This window comes from Oryx dammah, unplaced genomic scaffold (genome assembly GCF_014754425.2).
Source record: "Oryx dammah isolate SB20612 unplaced genomic scaffold, SCBI_Odam_1.1 HiC_scaffold_8, whole genome shotgun sequence".
Classification (NCBI taxonomy): Eukaryota; Metazoa; Chordata; class Mammalia; order Artiodactyla; family Bovidae; genus Oryx; species Oryx dammah.
The window spans coordinates 17,726,707-17,744,966 of record NW_024070192.1 but is presented as its reverse complement, the minus strand read 5'-3'; the positions used below and the strand labels follow the sequence as shown (position 1 = coordinate 17,744,966).

General features: G+C 53.9%; 1 protein-coding gene across 1 annotated transcript in view; it reads left to right on the top strand.

The window, feature by feature from the left end:
- The window catches only part of NMT1 (N-myristoyltransferase 1), a 31,186-nt gene extending 16,650 nt beyond the window's left edge, over positions 1 to 14,536 (top strand). Inside the window, exons 4-12 of the mRNA XM_040245109.1 lie at positions 5,118 to 5,236; positions 5,826 to 5,917; positions 6,770 to 6,886; positions 7,656 to 7,826; positions 8,652 to 8,760; positions 11,406 to 11,576; positions 12,177 to 12,344; positions 13,304 to 13,441; positions 14,151 to 14,536. Of these exons, the coding sequence (XP_040101043.1) occupies positions 5,118 to 5,236; positions 5,826 to 5,917; positions 6,770 to 6,886; positions 7,656 to 7,826; positions 8,652 to 8,760; positions 11,406 to 11,576; positions 12,177 to 12,344; positions 13,304 to 13,441; positions 14,151 to 14,171 (1,106 nt within the window). The 3' untranslated portion in view covers positions 14,172 to 14,536. The remainder of the gene's footprint in view (positions 1 to 5,117; positions 5,237 to 5,825; positions 5,918 to 6,769; positions 6,887 to 7,655; positions 7,827 to 8,651; positions 8,761 to 11,405; positions 11,577 to 12,176; positions 12,345 to 13,303; positions 13,442 to 14,150) is intronic.
- The last annotated feature ends 3,724 nt before the right edge of the window (positions 14,537 to 18,260 follow it).

Here is an 18,260-nt window from a genome sequence, read left to right as displayed (position 1 = left end):
AAGATTCAAGAGCTACATGCGCCACCTCTGAGTGGCTTACACAGAGAGACATTCAGAGGGAGCTGACATGCATCTCTACTGGGTTTTGTTTTTAAAAAAATATTTATTATTTATCTGTTTATTTGACTGGACTGGGTCTTAGTTGCGGCACATGGGATCTTTAGTTGGGGCATTTGAACTCTCCTGAGTTGCCTCATGTGGGATCTTAATTTCCCAACCAAGGATCAAACCTGGGACCCCTGCACTGGGAGTGCGGAGTCTTAGCCACTGGACTAACAGGGAAGCCTCCATCTTTGCTGTGTTCAGATGGAATTTTGGTTTGATTTGATTTTTCATTAAGAATTTGTAAATGGGTGACTTCACTCCATTCTTCATAGACATGGCACTTGGTCAAGAGGCAGGTTAGGATAATGGAGTTTGCTTGTCTTTTGCTTTAGCTCATTTGCTCTTTGTTGTTTGCCAAAGTTTCTCCACCTGAAAATTAGAGGATGCTCCAGTTTTATTCTCAGAAAACTTATGAAAAAGCCACAGTACTCCTCACCAGGACCTGGATGGTCTCGGAAAGGGGGAATGAAGCTCAGTTTTTTTTTTTTTCTGTTTTTTTTTTACTATTTATTTATTTGGCTGCATTGAGTCTTAGCTGAGGCATGCATGACCTCTGACCTTCGTGGTGGGATATGGGATCCAGCTCCCCAACCAGGGACTTAACGCTGGCCCCCTACACATGGGGAGTGTGAGTCCTAGCCACTGGACTGCCGGGGAAGTCCCGGCTCAGTTTTGTTTCCTCACCCCGTGCCTGTGGCAGCGTGGAGTGTGGGACATTTTGTAAGAGGGATCACTGTGAGTATCTGGCCAGTCTGCCTTTCAGGTCAGTCAAGTCCAAATAAAGGATTCCTCCTCTGAGTTAGCCGATAGAAAGTACTGCCTCACAGGCATCAGGTGGTCCACATGGCTGAGGTGTCACCCTAGTTCTGCTTCTGAGTGTCCTTTGGGTGGTGTCATTTATAGCTTCTTGCTTTCATTTTTTCCACATAAATGAGGGCTAGTAATTTTGAATCTCAAGCATATCAAATATCCTGTGTTTGCCGCACTGCCCGACTTGGGGGAGAGTTAGAATTAGATTGTTTTCCACTCAGGAGACCTAGGGGCTTCCCTTATGGCTCAGACAGTGATGAATCTGGCTGTAATGTAGGAGACCTGGGTGTGATCCCTGGGTTGGAAAGATCCCCTGGAGAAGGGAATGGCTACACACTCCTGTCTTCTTGCCTGGAGAATTCCATGGACAGAGAAGCTTGGCAGGCCCCAGTCCATGGGGTCGCAGAGGACTCGGGCACGACTGAGCAACTAACACTTTCAAGAGACCCAGAATTCTGTAAAAATCATCCTCCTAATTTCAAGTATACAATCATCCTAAGTTCACCATTGAAAGGCTTCTAAACAGCCAGTGTTTTCAGCTGTGTAACAGTTCTCCTGTGTGCCCAAATCAACTTCTCATCCCCTTTTTCAGACTGTGTCATTCTTTTAAAAGTCACCCCTTTTCCCACACTAATGGAAGGATGAGGAATCCTTTTTCTTTGGCTGACCTTATTGGGGGTTGGAATCTGGCCACAGATTAGTTTAGAAAGTAACTCTACCAAAGAAAGGGAGAACGCGGACTTGGACTTGGTTGCCCTGGGCCCTGAAAGAGAGCTTTCCTCACTCTGTCCTTCTCTTGTCCTGCTTGTTTGGCTTAAGGTCTCCCAGATCTCGCATTCTTTTCTCCCAGGTCCTTCACAGTTGCCCTGCAGTGCTTGCTTTTGGATCTTGAGTATTAGAAGGCAAAGAGAGAGTTTAGGGGTAGAGTGTGCAGAAAGGAACCAGGGTTGTCTTTCAAAGTTCCCAGTGTCCTCCACAGCCAGTTCATGGAGGCCCAGAGACAATTGGCTGCATTTCTGCCCCCTGAGAAGCAGCCCCCCACCTTCTTGGCCAGAGGTGGTCATGAGCCAGTAGAAGGTGGTGGGCAGGACCCCTGGGCCGCTCGCAACATTGCCGACACCCCAGACTGCGAGTCTGTTCTGAGTGGCTTCTGCTTTCTCAGTTTCCTCTCACTCTGCTTGGTCAGCTTTGTCTTGCAGATGGTAAAGAGCTTTGAGATAACCTATGAGAACCAGTTTGTCAACACACAGCTCAAGACTTACCAGTTGAATATTTTGTATACAAGTTCACTCAGTTGACAAGCACTTATTGAATGCTCTTTGTACAGTTCAGACCTCAGGATGTCACTGCGCCCTCCCATCCCCCTTAAAGACCCATTCAGAATGTCCCACAGCCCTCAGGATAAAGTCCAGCCTCTCGCAGCTTGCAGGATCCTCCACAATTGGCCCCCGCTCTTCTCTTCAGCCTCCTCTCCTAGTTTCTTTCCCCTCCTTTCATCTCCAGGTCTTGACTCTGTTCTTCCCTGTAGTGTACCCACCCTCCCTGCCCCACCCAGTCTACCCCTGCCTAATTTCTAATTATCCTTGAAGTCACATCTTTTTTTTCTTTTTATGCAGGATCTTAGTTCCCTGACCAGGGATCGAACCTGTGCCCACTGCAGTGGAAGCACGGAATCTTAACCACTGGACCGCCAGGAACATCCCTGAGGTCACATCTTTAGATGTTTCTTCTAAGAGGTCTTTCCTCCATCTCCTCCTCATCCCCCCATACTTCATTATTGCGGACTTTCATTGTGCTGAGTGGCAAGTGCCCGCTTGCTGTCTCTGGGCCCCGTGATGACAAGGACCTGCATCCATGTCATTCACCAGCTCCTGCCCCAGAGCTGGTGCTGTCTAGGATTCCGAGAACAGATGGTGAGGGTCGGATGGCAGTGCCTGGTGCAGGCAGGACCTGGTAGCCAGCCTGAATGAAATGATTCGGCCTTGAGGCTGTTGTCATCTGGTGGGGAGGATCACCTGTGTCTTGTCCGTGAGATCATCTTGGGGAAAAACGATAAAAGGGTTCTGAAGTTTAAATAAAAGGGGGTATAAACTCAAAACAAGATAGGGAAAATTAATTAGCACCTACTCAAGACTAGAGTAGGGACCTGTGGTGTTTCCCAGGGGCCTGGCCTTTGGCTTTCTAGGCTCAAAAAATTATACGTGGCAAGGAAATGAAAGTGGATTGACTTCTAGTCAACTAATTCATAAGGACTACTTTATGAATTAATCAAAAGGCCAGTTTCTAAACTAGGGGAGAAAAATATAGCCTTTCTCCCAAGGAAACCTTCACTTGAGAGCAACTTATAAATAGGAGTCAACCGGATTCTTCCTTTCTGTGACCCCATTGTTGCCTGTTGTTTGCAGTCTTTGACCTTTAGCACATTGGTTATGACTTGTTTGACTATTTCCCCAGAAGATGGTATGTCCTGTGAAGCCAGGGACCTTTTCCCAGCCCTGTCCAGGTGCATGAGGTCCAGCCGGTGTTCAGTAAATGTGCTGGGTGAGTTAGATGGTCAGTCCTGATGGTGTTGTCCTTGGCTCATGGCCAGATGCAGCCATTTGCACTACACCTGCCCCACGGATCCACCTCTGGGAGGGTCCACAGTTGCCTGTTACACGTTAGAGTGGTGTGTTTGGGTCAGGAGTCTGACCATCAGTAAAAGCTTGAGCTGAATGACAGGAATGTGCAGAGCCCTGTGCTGAGAGCCATGGACTCAGTGGGTCCTCTGTAAAGGCTCCTTATTTATTTTTTATAAATTATTGTTGTTTTCTCTTTTTTGTTCTTGTTTTTAATTGGAGAATAATTTCTTAACAATGTTGTGTTGGTTTCTGCCATGCAATAGCTCGAACCAGCCATTAGCACTGTATCTGTCTCCTCCCTCTTGAGCCTCCCCCCCCGCCCCGCCTCCATCCACCCCTCTAGGCCATCACGGAGCTCCAAGCAGGGCTCCCAGTGCTGTGCAGCGGCCTCCCGCTAGCTCGCTGGCTGCTTTACACATGCTGGTGTATATACGTCAAAATTTTATTTAGTTATTGCTGTGCTGAGTCTTCGTTGCTGCACAGGGTCTTTCTCTAGTTGCAGGGAGCCAGGGCTACTTTCTAGGTGTGGTGCGCGGGCTTCTCATCGCAGCGGCTCCCCTTGTTGCAGAGCGCGGGCTCTAGAGTGCTGGCTCAGTAGTTGTGGCGCACAGGCTTAGGTGCTCCACGGCATCTGGAATCTTCCTGGACCAGCGATGGGATGCATGTTCCCCGCATTGGCTGGTGAACTCTTAACCACTAGACCACCTGGGAAGTCCCGAAGACTCCATTTTTAAAGTGTACTAAACATTGCCTTCTTCTGAGTTGTGAACATGAATGAATAAGCTCTGAACTGTAGAAAGTACTAGGGCCAAATAATTCCAGGGGCCAAAATGATGTGGCTGATGCGCCTGAGTTCTGTCAGATGGGTTTGGTTTGGCTGGGGTTAGGAATTGGGGCTCTGTCTTCTCAGCATCCCCGGTACCCCTTGTGTACTACACAGGGGAGGGGTGTCTATCCTGGGGGGATAGTATGTCAGGGGGTGACTTCCCAGCAGTGTGGTGTAGAGTCAGTGATTCAGCCCAGAGACGTTCACAGGGCTGCAAACACCGTGGGCCCGAGTTGGCATCTGCAGTTAACTGGCCCCTGTCGGTGAAGGCCCAGGCTGGCAGGACCCAGAGAGAGCCCGGCGCCTGGACGCCATTGTCCAGCTCAGGAATGGGCCTGGTACATTGTCACTGCTGTTGACACAAAAGCTGCCTTGTTGCAACGCCTTATAAATCCATCCAGGTCTATGGGCCTGGGCCAGAGCCATGACAACACTCTACACCAGCTGGGAGGCAGGTAGCCAAGTTAGTCAAGATACATGTTTCTCATTTAGTAACCGAGGGGAGATTTAAAAGAAGGTCCAAGACACCAACCACCTTGGCTCCCAGGATTGTTCTGAAGCTGGGCCACGAATTGGCCCTCAGTTAGGGGGCAAGGGTAGCCAGAGAGACGGTCTGCCGTTGCCAAGAAGAGAGTGTTCTTCGGATGGAGGGCTCCTGGGGACAGGAGGAATTTGCTGAGGTCAGTTTTTGAGCTGAGCCCCTTCCCTCCCCAAGAAAGCCAACGGTGAAACTCACGGCTGTGCTCTACTTGCAGGAGAAGTTGTGAACACGCACGGTCCCGTGGAGCCTGACAAAGCCAACATCCGCCAGGAGCCCTACACGCTGCCCCAGGGCTTCACCTGGGACGCCTTGGACCTGGGGGACCGTGGCGTGGTGAGTAGGCCTGGGCTGACCACCAGCGTGGACAGGGCATCATGTTCCCCGAGAGCCCAGCCACGATGGCTTCTTCTCGGGCCTTCCTCAAGGACTCTTCTAAGAAGAGCCGAGCCAAGCAGGGCTAGCAGATCCCTCCCATCTGTTGATCTGGGATCTGCCTGCAACTCCGCCTGAATAGCACACAGCGCCTGAATAGCACACAGCGTCTCTGGCGCCGAGAGTTAACCCCTGCAGCTCGCTCCCCAAGGCGGATGCCTCTTCTTTGTGCTTTCATTTTCCTTGTTTGTCCATTCATTCAGTCCCTCATCTTAGTGATGGAGTGGTCTGTTACTTGGATGACATTCTTGGCCTGCCATACTTCCTGTGCTTAAGTCTGCTCCTCTACCCCTGGTGACTCAGTTTCCTCTTAAGCACTAGATTGCTTGTTCCAGGAGTCCCTGCCCTGCCCGGATGAAAAGGATTTGTGAGATTAAATAGAGTTTTTGGTAGTTTGCCTTGTTCCCAACAGCTTGGAGCCCCAGGGTATTGGCCTTGGTCCCCCCACTCTGGCAGAATACTTCTAAGGTGGCCCCTCTTCTCTCTGCAGCTGAAAGAACTCTACACTCTCCTGAATGAGAACTATGTGGAAGATGATGACAACATGTTCCGATTTGATTATTCCCCAGAATTTCTTTTGTGGTGAGTTGTAAGGACTTTCCTACGGTTCTGAGGCCACAGAGCAGTAAAACAAGGCACCAGATTGCTCATCCCTCCTAAGTGCCAACCTTTTAATGGCAAATCGGTGTGTGGTTTTTGAGACTTGCCTCCAGTGCAGCTCAGAATTGAAACTTTATTTAAGGCACAATGACTGGGTGAGAAATTCCTTGATGAAATTGGTACCCAGAAGAAAAAATCGTCTGTTATATAATGACTTTAGGTAAGAAGGGAAGGAGGGATGAGACCTGCTAAGATTTAAAAGAATAGAGGGTCATTTTCCGTCTTTCCTGAGCATGCCTGGTTGTATAGAAATGGCCTTGCCTGGCTGAGCACCCCCTCCCCTTTCCGGCCTCATTTAATATCCAGGGAGGTAGGGCATGAGGCTGGCACAGAGGGGACCTGTCTGAAGGGGGAGGGAAAGGAAGCCCGCCAGAGTGGAAGGCGGGGAGGAGATGGAGCCCAGAGCTCCAGAGGCTCCACAGCCGCCTCCTGACCACGGGACCCGCTGGATTTGGAGCCAAGGAGGCTGGGGCTCCAGCTCAGGCTGTCAGAGTGAGTGAGCACAAAGAAACTGGATCAGTATGAAATGTTCAGTGTGACAGCCCTGGGGTGGGAAAATAGGCCCAGTGGACTGAGCAGCAAGAGAGGGCTGTGACTTGGTCCCACTGGTATCCAGGAGGATTTGGCCTGAAAGTGGATTTCAGAGAATTGAGCTGTTCCCTCCCCAGGGAGATGGTAGCATGAGGTTAGAGCCAGACTTGGTGGTGGGGCCAGACAGTCTGCCCAGCCCGCTGGCAGGCAGCCCCGTGCCCACAGCTCCCGTCTCTCTTCCAGGGCTCTCCGGCCGCCTGGCTGGCTCCCCCAGTGGCACTGTGGGGTTCGAGTGGTCTCGAGTCGGAAACTAGTTGGGTTCATCAGCGCCATCCCGGCAAACATCCATATCTACGACACGTAAGCACCAGTGCCACCCCCGCCCCATGTCCCCACCGTCCTGCTTGGTCTTGGAAAGTGGGGGAAAAACATAGCTTCCATGGGAGCAGGAGGGAAGTTCCCCTGAAGGGAGGGAACTTGGGTTCCTAGGAATAGAAATTCATAATAGGAGCTGCCTATCTTGCTCTGAATTGTTGCTGGAGCTCTTGTCTGTGACCTGGGCTGGAAGGGGTCCACCCTGAGGGCCGACCCGCTCCCTGACCAGCTCCATGTTGCCACTTGTGCCAGTCACACGTCACCATGCTCGAGCCACTCAGAAGTGGTCTGGTGGCTCATATCCACAGTCGTGGGGCCTTCCAGCTCTGCTCTTCATTTCTTTGGAAATGTCAGAACCATCTGTCTACCACAGCCTTCTGGGCTTGGGGGAGTCTGAACCCCTGAAATCATAGGATAGCCCTAGACTTCTGTGGGGTTCCTGATGGCTAAAGATGGGGCTCGCTCAGCCTGCTCTGGGGGCTTCTCCAGGAAGATGCTGGTGGTGCCTTAAATAAAGGAGTTTGCTTGAGTCCCACTTAACCTTTGGAAGTAGAGTCTATGTTGAGGAGAGAGCGGGTTCCTTGCCTGGTGCAGCAGAGCAGGGCAATGGGAGGGCGTTCTGGCTGCTGAGCACAGGTGGGGCCAGAACACGAGCCTGTGTTAGGGGCCCCCGCTCCCTACACGGGGCTCCCATGCTTGAAGGGATGGCCTCGCCTGTTAAAAGCCTCGACCCTGGGTTTTCTGTTGACTGCAGAGAGAAGAAGATGGTAGAGATTAACTTCCTGTGTGTCCACAAGAAGCTGCGCTCCAAGAGAGTGGCTCCAGTCCTGATCCGTGAGATAACCCGACGGGTTCACCTGGAGGGCATCTTCCAAGCTGTTTACACTGCCGGGGTGGTGTTACCAAAGCCTGTCGGCACCTGCAGGTAAAAACCTCTTGGAAAGGTTCTGGAAATGGTGGTGTGCCCACTCTAGGTGGGGAGCTTGTGTCACCATGAGTCACTCTGCCCCTCAGCTCAATGCATGGCCGAGAGCATCCGCTGCTCTGGTGTCTGAAAAGGTGGGTGGTGGTGCCCACAGGAGCCGGGTGGGGCACACGGGAGCGAACAGGAGTCTGTAGGAATGACGGCCTGCACGGCGCCTGCCCTGTCCAAAGGGGTCAGGCTTTCTTAGCTCCCTCTGATTCCTGCCATGTGGAAATGGAAGGGGGTCAGTCTGCTGGGGGTTTGTTTTAAAGGATGAGCCCAAATCTGGTTCTTTATGGTAAATGTCCTATAGTTTTAAATGAGTAGCTCAGTTTTGTTCTGAATATTATGTGGGCCAAAGAGAGCATGTCTCATCTCTGTGTGAACCAAGCAAAACCTCTGCCTTCGAAAGTTCTTTGGAACAATTGAGTACGCTCTGCCTTAAGAGCTTCTAAGGTGAAAACATCAGTTAGGCGCCAAAGAGGAGGGAGGCAGAGGCTGGACATTTGGAGAACCTCAGGTCTTTTCCACTGACTTGATTCCCGGAGTGAGGACTGCTTGTCCCAAGACAATTGCTGGTACGGAGGAGGGGCTTGTGAACTTGAGAAAGAAATTACGGGAAGAGCTGTGGCCGCTCTGCACTCACTGTGAGTTGGTGGAGCTCCTGGGCGGCCGGCTCAAGTGGGGCCTGGCGGCTCTCTCACGCCACCTGCTGGCCATATGGAGAGGTCCTCTTAGTGCGACTTGCCACGGCCCTCTGAGGACAGGAGGTCTGTGTCCCCACAGGTACTGGCATCGGTCCCTAAATCCCCGGAAGCTGATTGAAGTCAAGTTCTCCCACTTGAGCAGAAACATGACCATGCAGCGCACCATGAAGCTGTACCGACTGCCAGAGGCCAGTGGGGCCCCGGGGCCTGGGCAGGAGCGGGAGGGAGGGAGGCCCGGAGAACCTGGGCCAGGGGCAGGGGGCTCTCTTACCAGAAAAGCAGCCCAGCCCATAGTTTCCGGATTCCTAGCGTTTGCCTTTCTGTCCTTCTCTTATCTGTAGCGTGGGTTTTATTTTAGTTGAACTTTCTGTTTTCCTGAGCCTGCAGCTGGACTCGCTTCTCTGCCATCTGTTGGCAGACTCAGAGAACACCTATCTCAGCCTAAGGGCAGCACAGTGGAGAGAAGAATCTGCTCACTATACTGCAGCCCATCCCAGGACCAGTGTAAACGAGCCATAGAGTGTCTGTTGCTACTTCTGCCGAGTCGGGTGGAGGGTGGGTGACTGAGCCTGCGAGGGGAGTTGAGATTTCCAGGCTCAGTCCTCCTGCTCAGATTTTGCTGCTGAAGGACTGGGCAGCTTCAGTGAGCTGGTTTTCAACTCTGGGCCTTGGTTTGCCAGTGAGATGGATGCTCCTGGGTCTTACAGTCCTTTCTCTTCCCTCAGAGCCCTTCTAGGCAGGGTCAGCACAGTCACTGGGTGCCGGCTGACCCGAGGGCTAACCCACCCCTGGACCAGGGTCATCAGTGTCCAGTTTGGAGGGCCTGCTGCAGCACAGTCAGGCACTGCCCAGGAGACCAGACTAGGGAGCCTCGATGAGTGTCCCCTCCTTTCTGTTCTCATGCTAGACTGGTCCCGCCTGCTAGGCAGACAGAGAGCATTTTTTTTTTTTTTTAAGAGAGCGTTCTTTTAAGTGGTGTTGCAGCCAGGATAATGTCTCTGGGTCTCCTTGCCTGTGGGGAGAACCCCAGTGGGGCTGCTTTTTCAGTCCAGGATTTGAGGTGTCACTGTGGGAGGTGCCGCATAGAAATAAGGTCAGTGCGTGTTCCCTAGCGACATCAGGTTAGCAAGGAATTTTGGCAGCTGGAGTTTCTGGAGCTGCAGTTTTAAAAGCAATTCCTGTTCACCTGAAACGAATACAACTTTGTTACTCAACTGTACTCCAGTATAAACTTAAAAATAAAGCAGGTCTTACACCGGGAAGCAGTTGTGTCAGGCAGTGACTGAGGTATATAAACCTGTTGTTATTTAGTCATGAAGTTGTGTCCTTACTCTTTTCTGACTCCATGGATTGTAGCATGCCAGGTTCCCCTGTCCATGAGATTTCCCAGGCAAGAATATTGGAGTGGGTTGCCATTTTCTTATCCAGGGCTCAGCACTGAACCCTGTCTCCTGCGTTGGCAAGCAGATTCTTTACCACTGAGCCACCAGGGAAGCCCCATATAAACCTACTCCACCCCATTTTCAGATTTGCCTGACCTCACCTCAGACGGTAAAGAATCTGCCTGCAATGCAGGAGACCCAGTTTCAGTCCCTGGGTCGGGAAGATCCCTGGAGAAAGGAGTGGCTACCCACTCCAGTATTCTTGCCTGGAGAACGGGCAGAAGGGGCTGGTGGGCTATAGTACACGGGGTCGCAAAGAGTCGGACACTATTGAGTGACTTAACACTTTCATTTTTTTCACCTTTGTGTGTTAAGCCCTTGGGGATGTTCCCTCAGCCACAGTATTCCCGAGCATCACATGGCTTCTTTTCCACTTAAGCATTTTCTAAGGAGAAGCAGCTGTGGAGTGGGATTCTGGCAGGAGATTAAGTCCTGGGAATTTAATGCTTTTTTTCTGAATTTAACTGGCATCGTTGTCCTGCCGGGGGTGCTACTGGTACAACGGTGTCCTACTGGACATCCCTAAGTGGGCATCTAGTGGAGACTCTGCTGGGCCCCGGGGTTCCACGGTGCCTGTGGCTGGGTGCCTGTCTGTGAAGTGCTCTAAGTCGGTAGGAGGTGGAGCAGTGCAGAAAGAGAGGAGCTGCAGTTGAGTGGGAGAGGGTTGTGAGGTTTGAAGGTGGAGAGCTAAGAAAGCCTTTGGGAGGCCCAGGAGCAGCTCTGGGCTGGACCCACTTGAGCACATCCATGCGTTGGCCAGGGCTTCTCCATCACGGCACCGCTGACACTTTGGGTTGGGTAACTGTTGGTCAAGGAGACCATCCTGTATGTTGCAGAATATTTACCAGCATCCCTGGTTTCTCCATGCCAGTAGCCACCCTCCCCCTAATGTGACAACCCAAAAACATATCCAAATATGGTCAGATGTCCCCTGGGAGGCAAAATTGCTCCTGTTGAGTGCTCCTGGGCCAGAGAGACAGACGATCACAGCTACAACAGCCACTGGTTCTGAGGGTTCCTGGTGTTGGGCCCTGTGCTGGGGCGTCTGGAACAGGCGGGGCTGTGATGGGCTGTGTTTTCTTAGGAAGCCAGCCTGGGCCATGTGGATAAGAGATCGACGCAACAGCCTTAGCCAAGGATGGCAGCCTTAACCAGCAGGGAAAGGGCCAGATTTACTGTGAGGGCGGGATTTTTGCTTGTGGATGTGGACGGGGGTGAGAGGGAGCTGCCTAAGATGAGCGAGGAGGCTCTCTTGAGGGCCCGGGGGGCTAGACTCAGGGTCACAGTAGGAAGGGAGACAGCATGAGCTTTTCGGTTCGTGGAGGACTTGAGAGGGAGCCAGGGCGCTCACGGTCAGCACATACTCATGCCCTCTGGTTTCTTTCTTCCAGACTCCCAAGACAGCTGGGCTGCGACCAATGGAGAAAAAGGACATTCCAGTAGTGCACCAGCTCCTCAGCCGGTACCTGAAGCAGTTCCACCTCACGCCTGTCATGAGCCAGGAGGAGGTGGAGCACTGGTTCTACCCCCAGGAGAATATCATTGACACTTTTGTGGTGGAGGTGAGCGGGGACGCGTGTTCTGGGCCTTGATCCCGTGGACAGGGAGGCGTTCTCCTGCAGTGCCGGGTATCGCCGGGTATCCCCGGGCTCGGTAACCGAAGAGCAGTTGACCGGAGAGTTGGCACCCTAGCCTTCCTGGACCACCTGTGCTTGGGCCCCACTAAAGGCAGGAAGTTGTAGCTTGCATTTGCTAAAAAGAGCTCTTCTGGACCTGGTGTGAGCCCTTCATCTCTCCCTCCCCACTGCTGACCCTGAGCAGAGAGCGCTGATCCCCGCTTGGTCAGGTGAGCTCTGCTGGGTCTGGAGCTGGCCGGATGTTTGCGGGGCCATGAGCTGTGAGAAGGCCCTGGTGCTGCAGGCGGGGAAGGAGTGCGGCAGAGTCAAGCCCCGGTCCAGCCTGGGTTTTCCTCCCAGCGCTGTCCTCAGGTTCCCTCTTGATGTGTTTTCTCCTCCCTGCGTATCCTGTTTCAGTTTCCACCCATTCATCTGGAGGGACAGAGCTGCCCGAGGGTGGCAGAGGGCAGTGGGAACATTCTGTTCCCAGGCTGCAACGGCCCCTGTGCCGGTGTGACCCTGCCTTCTTTATTGTCTTCCCATCAGAATGCAAACGGGGAGGTGACTGATTTCCTGAGCTTTTATACACTTCCGTCCACCATCATGAACCACCCGACCCACAAGAGTCTGAAGGCTGCTTACTCTTTCTACAATGTTCACACTCAGACCCCTCTCCTAGACCTCATGAGCGACGCCCTCGTTCTCGCCAAAATGGTGAGGAGCTGACCAGAGGGAAGGGGTGGTGGGGCGGTGCTGAGCACGGCTCACAGTAGCTGCTCCTGGGTGGGGGACCTCAAGGCCTCCTTGCCCTCCTGCTTCACTCTGGGAGCAGCCCAGCAGTTCCCAGCCAGCAGCCCAAAAACTAGGAGGGAGCAAGGAGCGTCCACACCAGGTGAAGGCATTGAACTCCTGATTTATTTCAGCGAGTTTTGTTCTCACAGGAGGCACTGCCAAGGAGGTTGAATAGCCAGGCCTGCACGGGGAGGTGAGGGGTTCTCCTTACGACCTCCCCAATGTGGGAATGGGGAGATGGGTGGTGTCTGTTGTGGTGAGTCATCAGAGCCGCTGACTGGAGGGCATGGCCCAGGTTTCTCTTTCACATGAGAGGTCACCCTGCCCTGTGGGGTCTACCTGCGCTCGGCCTGGCCCACTGTGCACCGGCCGCCAGCCACCATCCAGTCTCTGATCGAGTCTGTCACAGCCTGAGAGAAACATGTCACATGTCATAAAGTCCCTCGGTGTGCCAAGGCCTGGGACTTGGGGCGTTGGAGTGGAGAAGCAGTGAGGCTCGTGGGAGTCACCTTCTCCCAGGAAAAGGTTCAGGGCTTGCTCTCCAGAGAGGACTGTGGGAGTTAAATGCTTGTTTCAGGGAAGCTTAGCAAGGAGCAGTGGGAGCGGTGGTCTGGACGCTGGGTGTGCAGATGCGTCCTGGGGGCCGCTGCGGAGAGGCCAGGTGAGGTGGCACTCAGCGCGTCATGAGAACTGCCACCAGAGGGCAGGGCGCTGACGCTAGGAGTCTGGATGCCACAGAAGCAGAGGGGCCTCTGAAGGTGGATCGCTGTCCTGGCCGCCTGCCCGCGGGGCGGTTCTGATACGACATAAGAGAGAGGGCGGAAGGTGAGGCGCCGTCCACCCATCCTCACCTGTCCTTGTTTCTCCCTGCTGCCCCGCAGAAAGGGTTTGATGTGTTCAATGCACTGGATCTCATGGAGAACAAAACCTTCCTGGAGAAGCTCAAGTTTGGCATTGGGGATGGCAACCTACAGTATTACCTGTACAATTGGAAGTGCCCCAGCATGGGGGCAGAGAAGGTATGTACGTTCTGGGCACTGGCCCCCACCGCGCTGCCTGGCAGCTGGGCCCACGGCGGGGCTGGCCTGGGTCAGGCCTGGGTCAGATGTGGACATCTGTAATAGAAGCAGGCCTCAGGTCTGGGATCCAGCATCAGTCTGGGCCCTGGAAGAGTCCCCTCCCTCTGGTGGCCACACGAGCAGGGGCAGTGTTCCCCTTTGAGCAGCAGGTATGAGGCGGGCAGAGGGCACAGGCCCCTGAGCCACACGGAAGTGGGAAGGCTGTCATCCTCCTCCCACCAGGTGAGCGGCCTCGTCCAGTGGGACAGGGCTTTGGGACTCCCAGGACACTGGCCAGTCACATGCCCGTGGTCTTCCAGGAAGAGAGAGTCTGACCCGAGGGGCTGCTGCCCTCATCCCAGCATGGCCCTTCCTCCACCAGCTCCAGAGGGCAGCTCAGGGCCAGAGGAAGCTGGCACTTACAGGGTACCTGACGGATGAACTGGAGTGCAGCCTGGTGCCCAGTATTCCTCAGGGTGCCGCAGATAAAGGCTCTGATGTCTGAAGCACCAGGTAGAGGCTGAGTGAGAGCCCAGGGCTCGCCGGAGACTGCTCACTCAGCACACTAGTGCCCTGCAGACTGTCATTGGCCCTTCAGGGCTGGACGGGGAATGGGGGAGTCCGGACAGCTGTTCCCTCAACTCTGCCTCTCCCCTCTTGGCTCTCCTAGGTTGGGCTGGTGTTACAGTAACCAGTTGCCAGTGAGATTCTGGATAAAGCCACTGAGAATTACCAGGAAATGGAGCCCCACCACTTGTTGGTCCAATTTTCACAAACGTGAGAATCCCTGGCAAGGAGAGCAGAACTGAACCGGCTTTACAGACCGCCGCTGAACTTGATGATTGTATTGCAATGGCATAGGCTGCGAGATGCCAGCTCTGGCCGTGTCTCTGGTCTCCCTGTTTTCCAATTAATCGCATCGTTATGCAGCCACGATCAAGGGAATGTAACTGCTGAAAACTAGCTCGTGATTGGCATATTATGGAGTTGACGGGTGAATAATAAAAGTATATATATATATTATATATATATATATATATAAATATTTTAAATATCTTTCATGTTCCAAATGTACAAGGATGTTTGGTCTCTAATGAAAAACTGAATCCAGATCATTCCTCAAAATTCGACTCTAAGGCCAGTGCCCGAGACACATATCGGTACAATTGAATTGTTTCCTTCTGCAAGCAGGCATGGACTTTTCTCAGGGGAGCAGGAGGAAGAGGATGTGGGAGGCTTACCCAATTCCCCTTCTGAATCAGCTGGGTTGATTGGCTTGGCGATGGCAGCGTCAGGTGGAGGGGCTGTGCAGGACTTTGGGGAGGGCTCAGCGCTCTCTGGGAAGAGCAGGTGGAGGCCTGGCTGGGGCAGACCTGACTCCGAAGCGCTCCTGCAGGGGCCGCACCTTTTTTGCGTCCTGAACCTGCGCGGCAGGGATGACCTGTGAAAGTGTGTTTAATGAATCCAATTCCCTCTTGTAGTCCTCTTAGCCTGCTCCCTGTAGGAAGTCATCCTGCCAACAACTGACTTTTACATCCAGGCTCTCTAGCCAACTGTTGCCAATGTTACGTGACAGGGACAAGTCCTGTGAGATTATTTTTCCACTGCCTGGGGTGACTGGCAGTATGAAGGGGACCTTTGACCTCCTTGTATAGCGTCTGGGACCTTGTGGGGACTGTGTCCGTGCAGGCCCTGCCTCGCTCCTCTTAGAGCAAAGAACCAGGACCCTGATGCCCCTAGGCTTGGTTGGGCAAGGATGGCGTGGGGCTGATACCCAGCCCTCGGCCTCCAGCCCTGGGCCGGTGCCTTCCAGCCCATTAGCCGTCTCTGCTCCTTTCCAAGACACGCAGCCTGCAGGTCACGGCCGGGAGTGGTGGTGAGATACCAGTCTGCATTTGGCAACAGACGTGATTTGCTGTTGCCATTGTTGGAGTCTGATTTCCACTGATGATGTGTTGTGGATTTTTGCGGTGGCGGTGGTGCTGGTGACTGATGCTGCCCATGGCCCTCGGAATAATGGCGGTTCCAGTCATGTGACTGTCACGCAGGCATTCCTCAGTTGCGCTCAGCCAAGTGGTTTGGGGAGGGTTGGGCTATGAATTGTCAGCAGCAGCAACTCATATCCAGACTTGTATGTAACTTTTGCTCTAGGAGGAGGTCAGTGGGTGGATGGTGTGACGTGTGGGGTGGGGGGTTTCCTGGCTGCTTTTACCTCTACTTTGTAGAGGGAAGGAAGTCTCAGCCGGCAGGCCAAGCTCAGCCCAGCTGTGGGAACTGAAGCCGTGTTCCACAGGCAAGGAGGGCTGTATTGCAGGCTGTGGGCTCTGGTGCGGTTTGACAGAGACTCTGCAGAGTCCTCAGGGCGGGAGGGGATCGCGTGCTTAGTTGGGATGGGGCCGTGCTGCCCCTGCCCAAGCAGGGCTGCTGGCCAGGCTTTCTGCAGGCGGAGCCCCCAGCTCCACTGATCACACTTTCATCAGAGGCCTCTAGGGGGCCTCCTTTCTCCCCATCGTCCCTGTGCTGCAAACTGTAGGCCCCCCATTGTAGCTGACCTTTGACTCCTTGACTCCAAGATACCCAGACCAAAGAAGCTGCTGTTCTCAGCAAGATGTGCACTGCATTCCACAGACGGCGGGAGTCGGAGAGGCAGGGGCTTGCCCACACAGCCTCGTAAACATCAGACACATGGCATCCCACGGCCCAGAGCAGCCCACCGTGTGCGTGCTTCTAAAGATGTCAGAGAACAAAGTTCCCGACTCTCCCACCTCAGGCAGGACTGGAACTTGGACAGGTTCCCCGTCACAGGCTTGCTCAGCTCTGGGCCAGGTCCCAGCCTGAGCTGCCTCTGAACTTTGGGGTGCCTGACGGCCCCAGGAGTGAGCTTTGCCTTGGTGACTGAAGTCATGGGATTGAAACTGTGGGCCCGTGCCTGCTCTGGAAGAAACCAATCGCCTGGGGAGGTCCCAGTGTCTCCCTGCAATCGCTCCTTGGACTCTGCTGTTGCCCTCTGTAGGGACCCTGCCCACCTTCAGCACCACCCACAGGTCTGCAGCAGTGGGCTCGGTGGCTGCTCTTTCTTCTTTTTGCCCAGGCACTCCCTGGGTCCTTCACTCGACCCGTTCCAGGACTTCTGGTCAGAGAGAACCATTGCTTGGTGTTTGGGGCCTTGCAGGATGGTGGACTAAACCAAACAAAGGGAAGACCCCAGGGCCTCCAAGCTCATCAGCTGGGACTTGCCTCAGGCCACCGCTCACAGTGGGCCTCCTGGTGTGGCCTCGCCCTCTGCCTCCAGTGCTGGGCTTTCAGACTCCATGTTCCTGATGTTTACCTCCAGTCTTTGGAATGACCCCTCAGCACGCTCCCACGGCCTCCTGTCTCTGTATGGAGAGAGCTGGGGAGAAAGGAGGTCTCGGCTCTGGACTGAGGTCTGCACAGGGCTTGTGTCCCCCATGCACGCCTACTTCTGAAGATGCTGCTGTCTTGTTTGAAGGCCGGCCTACATCAAGCCACTGCAACACCTAGGTTTATGGAAAATTTCAGGCCTTGCCTGCAACTCCATTCTAGCTGCTGTCACCCACTTGCTGGCTCACTTGAAGCCCAGGGTGGGTGTCCCAGTGCTCTTGAATTCTTTGCCCAAAGATGACCAGCATTTAACCAACTGAAGGGATGGCCCAAAGGCCTGGGTAGCGTCACAGCTGCAGCCCGGGAGAGGGTGGCTGTTGGGCCAGGGGATGGGGCGGGGCGTATCTCTGGCCAGGTCCTTTCCACCCTGGGCTCCCTTCTTCAGGCCTGGCCGTGTGCCCTGGAACCAGAGGAGACCCAGGGCTTCGGATTACTACTGTCAGAGGAAGGCAGACCTGCAAACAGACTGTCCCTAGAGAGGCTGTGGGGGAAGATTTCATTCAGATCAGTTCAGTTCAAAAATACTGATTGACTTCCAACCGGGCGCCCGCATCCAGGGACGGGAAAGGGAAGGCTTCACCTTTGGGTTTTGGCTTTGCTCCGGGCTGTGGGAGGGGCATCCATTTCCGGGGTGGGGGCAGAAATACCAAATGCATTGTTGTTCTGCTTGGTCCATCTCACTTGTTTCTAATAAAGGAAGCAGCTGAACACACCCTTCTGCCCTCTTGGTATTCCTCTGGACAGCAGGTGGCAGTGGAACCTGAGTCCCCAGTCTGGGCAGAGCCCTCTCGCCCTGCAAGAGGGCCCTCATGACCAGAGACGCTTCTGAATACTTTCCTTGGGCAGGACTACCCTTTGAGGGCCAGCTTGGCTCTTCGTCCCCTAACCTCTCCCACCCGCCAGCAAGGAGCCGGTACTGACTCGGGTTTATTTTGTGTAAGAGGAGCAGCCAGGCTCTAGGCCAGCACCCGGGACCTTGGCAGAGCCGCCCCCTCAGTCCAGGTCATTGTGACTCCTCTGACAGAGGGCATGGGCACCACCCCTCCCACTGTCCAGATGTCACCCTGCCCTTTGTGGGGCAGGAGCCAGGTGGTTCTTTTGAGCCACCTGGAGTGTTTTAATTATTATTTTCTTGACACACAGCATGCGGGATCTTAGTTCCCAGACTAGGGATCGAACCCGAACCCCTGCATTGGAAATGCAGGGTCCTAACCACTGTACCGCCAAGGAAGTCCCCTCTGGGGTGCTTAACACTGCAAGCCGTCAGGTCCCACTGAACCCAGAAAATTTCCCAGGAAGGGTCTGCGGAACCATGTCTGAACTCCTCCCCACCCCGACCCCTGTTTTCTTCCTGTGGACCTTGTCATCCATGTCCCCC